Source organism: Motacilla alba, unplaced genomic scaffold, assembly GCF_015832195.1.
Source record: "Motacilla alba alba isolate MOTALB_02 unplaced genomic scaffold, Motacilla_alba_V1.0_pri HiC_scaffold_538, whole genome shotgun sequence".
NCBI classification, from domain to species: domain Eukaryota; kingdom Metazoa; phylum Chordata; class Aves; order Passeriformes; family Motacillidae; genus Motacilla; species Motacilla alba.
This window is the reverse complement of record NW_024037654.1, coordinates 519-3381: the sequence shown is the minus strand read 5'-3', so window position 1 is coordinate 3381 and position 2863 is coordinate 519. Positions and strand designations below refer to the sequence as shown.

General features: G+C 69.4%; 1 protein-coding gene across 1 annotated transcript; it reads right to left on the bottom strand.

Moving 5' to 3' along the window:
* Window positions 1-799: 799 nt before the first annotated feature.
* On the bottom strand, window positions 800-2494 carry LOC119696846. The gene has a single exon (XM_038126685.1). The coding sequence runs from the start codon at window positions 2375-2377 to the stop codon at window positions 1025-1027; it is 1353 nt and encodes a 450-aa protein (XP_037982613.1). The 5' UTR covers window positions 2378-2494; the 3' UTR covers window positions 800-1024.
* Between the last annotated feature and the right edge of the window lie 369 nt (window positions 2495-2863).

Sequence of the window (2863 nt, the reverse complement as noted above, 5' to 3'; positions counted from 1 at the left end):
ACAAGACGCTTGTCCAGGCAAGCCAGCCTTCTGCCCCGCCTGCTTGGCTTCCCACATTTGGCCATCGCCTGCTCCTGCGCCCTTAGGAGGTGATGTTTCCAAAGGCACCGGCACTGATGGACCCCAGCACCTTCAGCAACATTTTCCCCGGGGACCTTGCTTAGCAGTTCCCTGAGCAGCCTGAAGTCTGCTCTCTTCATGCTCCCAGCTGAGGCTCTGCTGGCCCTTTTCCTCTCGTCAGAGGTGCGAGCCTCCATCTACTTGTGGTGGCTGCGGCCAAGACGGCCGCCAATCCCCGCTTGGCCCAGGGCACGTGGGGCTCGCACGGCGGCCTGGCTCCAGGGGGGCTGAGCTGCTGGAGAGCCCTGGCCTGTGGGGGGCTCCTCCCGTACAGGCAGGAGGCTTCCTGGCATGAGCCACGAGGCCAGGGCCGCATTTGCCTGCTGCCGCCGATGGGAGGGAAAGGAAGAGGAAGAGTTCATCGGGGCTCAACCGGAAATGACCTTCTGCTGCTTCTGGTTCTTCTCAGAGCTTGGGAGAGGAGACCTCTCTGTCCCTGACACCCGCCGAGCCTTGGAAGGCACGCACGGACCCGTGCGTCACTTCGGGAGACGCGGCAAGAAGCCCTTGTGGCTTTGAAAGGGCAGCTGTTGTTCCCCGCTTCCATTTCTTGGCTCACTCGAGCCCCTCCTCCCCGCACTACAGCCTGGGCTTGAAGACACAAAGGAGCATCCTGGAGGAAAGGCCTGGGAAGCTTAACAAAGGCTGAAGGGAGCACTCTGATTTGCCCTGTTCCCGAGAGCTTTCTTTAGCTGAGGTTGCCGACAAGGACCAGACTCGACGCATCACAAGGGGTTTGGTGGTGTTGTATTTCTCGGGTCCTCGGTCCTGCGTGGGATCCGGTCAGCGGGCGCTGCAGAGGCTCCGGCAAGGCATCAGAAACGCCGGCCCCGCACCCAAGGGTGGCGCAAGATCTCCTCCAGCTCGGGCCTGTCCGCGGGGTGCTTGGCCAAACACCAGCGGATCAGGTGTTGGCACTCTGGGGAGAGAAGCCGGAAAGCGCCGGTCGGTCACTGGCACGAGGCTCCCGCCCAGCTGGCCCCGGCCACCGCGGGGCCCCGGCCTCGCTGCGCGCCCTCGGGGCCGCGCCGGCCTCCCGACCGACTCTGCCCCGCGCGGGAGAGCGGCACGGCGGGACAGGGCCGCCTCCTAGGGCCGGCCCCTGGGGGCAGATCGACCTTCCGCCGAGCCGCGTCAGGGCCACGCGGGCCTGCGCGCCGCCGCCTGCCAAAGCCCGCCTTCTTGAGGCCGGACACCCACCTGGAGAGACCTGCTGCCCGAAGAAGAGCTGCCCCAGCACGATCTCACGGTCGTCCCGGAAGGGGAGGCTCCCGCAGACCATGACGTACAGCAGCACGCCCAGGGACCAGATGGTCGCCGCATGGCCCCGGTAGCAGCCCAGACAGATCCACTCGGGCGGGCTGTACGCGTGCGTTCCTAGGGGAGACGGGCGGCGCTGTCCAGGCGCGGGCCGCGGCCTTGCAGAGCCTCGCGCCAGCCTCCTGGCCCAGGCACGGGCCGCGCCCGCCCGCCGCCACAACTTCCCCCCCGAGGCCACCCTGCGTCCCCCAGCCGGCCGGCCAGAGCCAAGGAACCATTCTGCCAGGCAAAGAGGGCCGGCGCAGCAGCGGCCCGAGCCCTTGCCGGCCTGCCCAGCCAAGAGGCCGGCAGCCGGCTTTTGCCGCCCCCCTCTATCGGCCGCCAGCCGGCAGCCGGCTCCCGGGACACGGCCTCTGCCCCGCGCCAAAGGGCAGCCGGCTGAAGGCCGCAGCCCGCAGCCCCCCAGGCAGTGGCGCCGTGCAGCGCCTGGCACCGGGAGCAGGGCCCGGGCCCTGGGCTCACCGGCAAAGTGCGTGAAGGGCTGCTCCTGGAGGAAGGTGCCGCAACCGAAGTCGATGAGCTTCAGGTCGCCGCTCTCCGGGTCCACGAGGAGATTCTCCGGCTTGATGTCCCGGTGCAGGACGCCGCAGGCGGTGCAGTGCCGCACGGCCTCCAGCACCTGGCAGAAAAGCCAGCGCGCCATCTCCTCGCACAGGAACTCCTGCTCCAGCAGGAACTGCAGGAGATCCTGCGATGCCTCCGGACGCTCCATCACCAGCACGAAGCTGTCAGGCAGCTCGAACCAGTCAAGGAGCTCGATGATGTTGTGGCAGCCAGAGCCCACCTTCTCCATCAGCACCACCTCCATGGGCACGCAGGTGCCGTCGGGCTGCCAGGAGCAGGAGGAGGAGGACGAGGACGAGGACGAGGAGGAAATCAGTGCCTCCAGCAGGCCCGATGCTGCCCTGGGGCTGCTGTGCTGCGCCCCGCCTGGCATGCCCCAGTGCCCCCTTGCGCAGCCTCTCCCTGCTGCTTGGGCTTCCTCCCGCCCAGGGGGATGCTCGGGGGGTGCCCCCTGCCCGGCCCCGACACCGGCGCTTGCCACGCTGCGGCTCGCACGCCGAGCCCGCGCCCGCTGCCCCCGCCATCCCCCGCCTCGTCCCGCTCCCGATCGGCGCCCCGGGACTCCCCCTGCCCGCCACGCCCCGCTCCGTCCCGCCGGCCCCGCTCACTCACCAGCTCCACCCACTGCAGGACGCTCTCCCGGGCCACGCGCTTGATGGCCACCTGCAAGCCGTCCGCACACCAGGGCTGAGCTCCAGCCCTGCCCCTCCCCGCCGCTGCCCTTCCTCCCACGCCCGCCCGCCCGCCCACTCACCGGGCTCCCGTCGGAGAGGCGGATGCCCGAGAAGACGGTGCCGAAGCCGCCGCTGCCCAGCTGCGGGCCCAGCTCGTACAGCTCCTGCAGCTCCTTCCTTTGCCC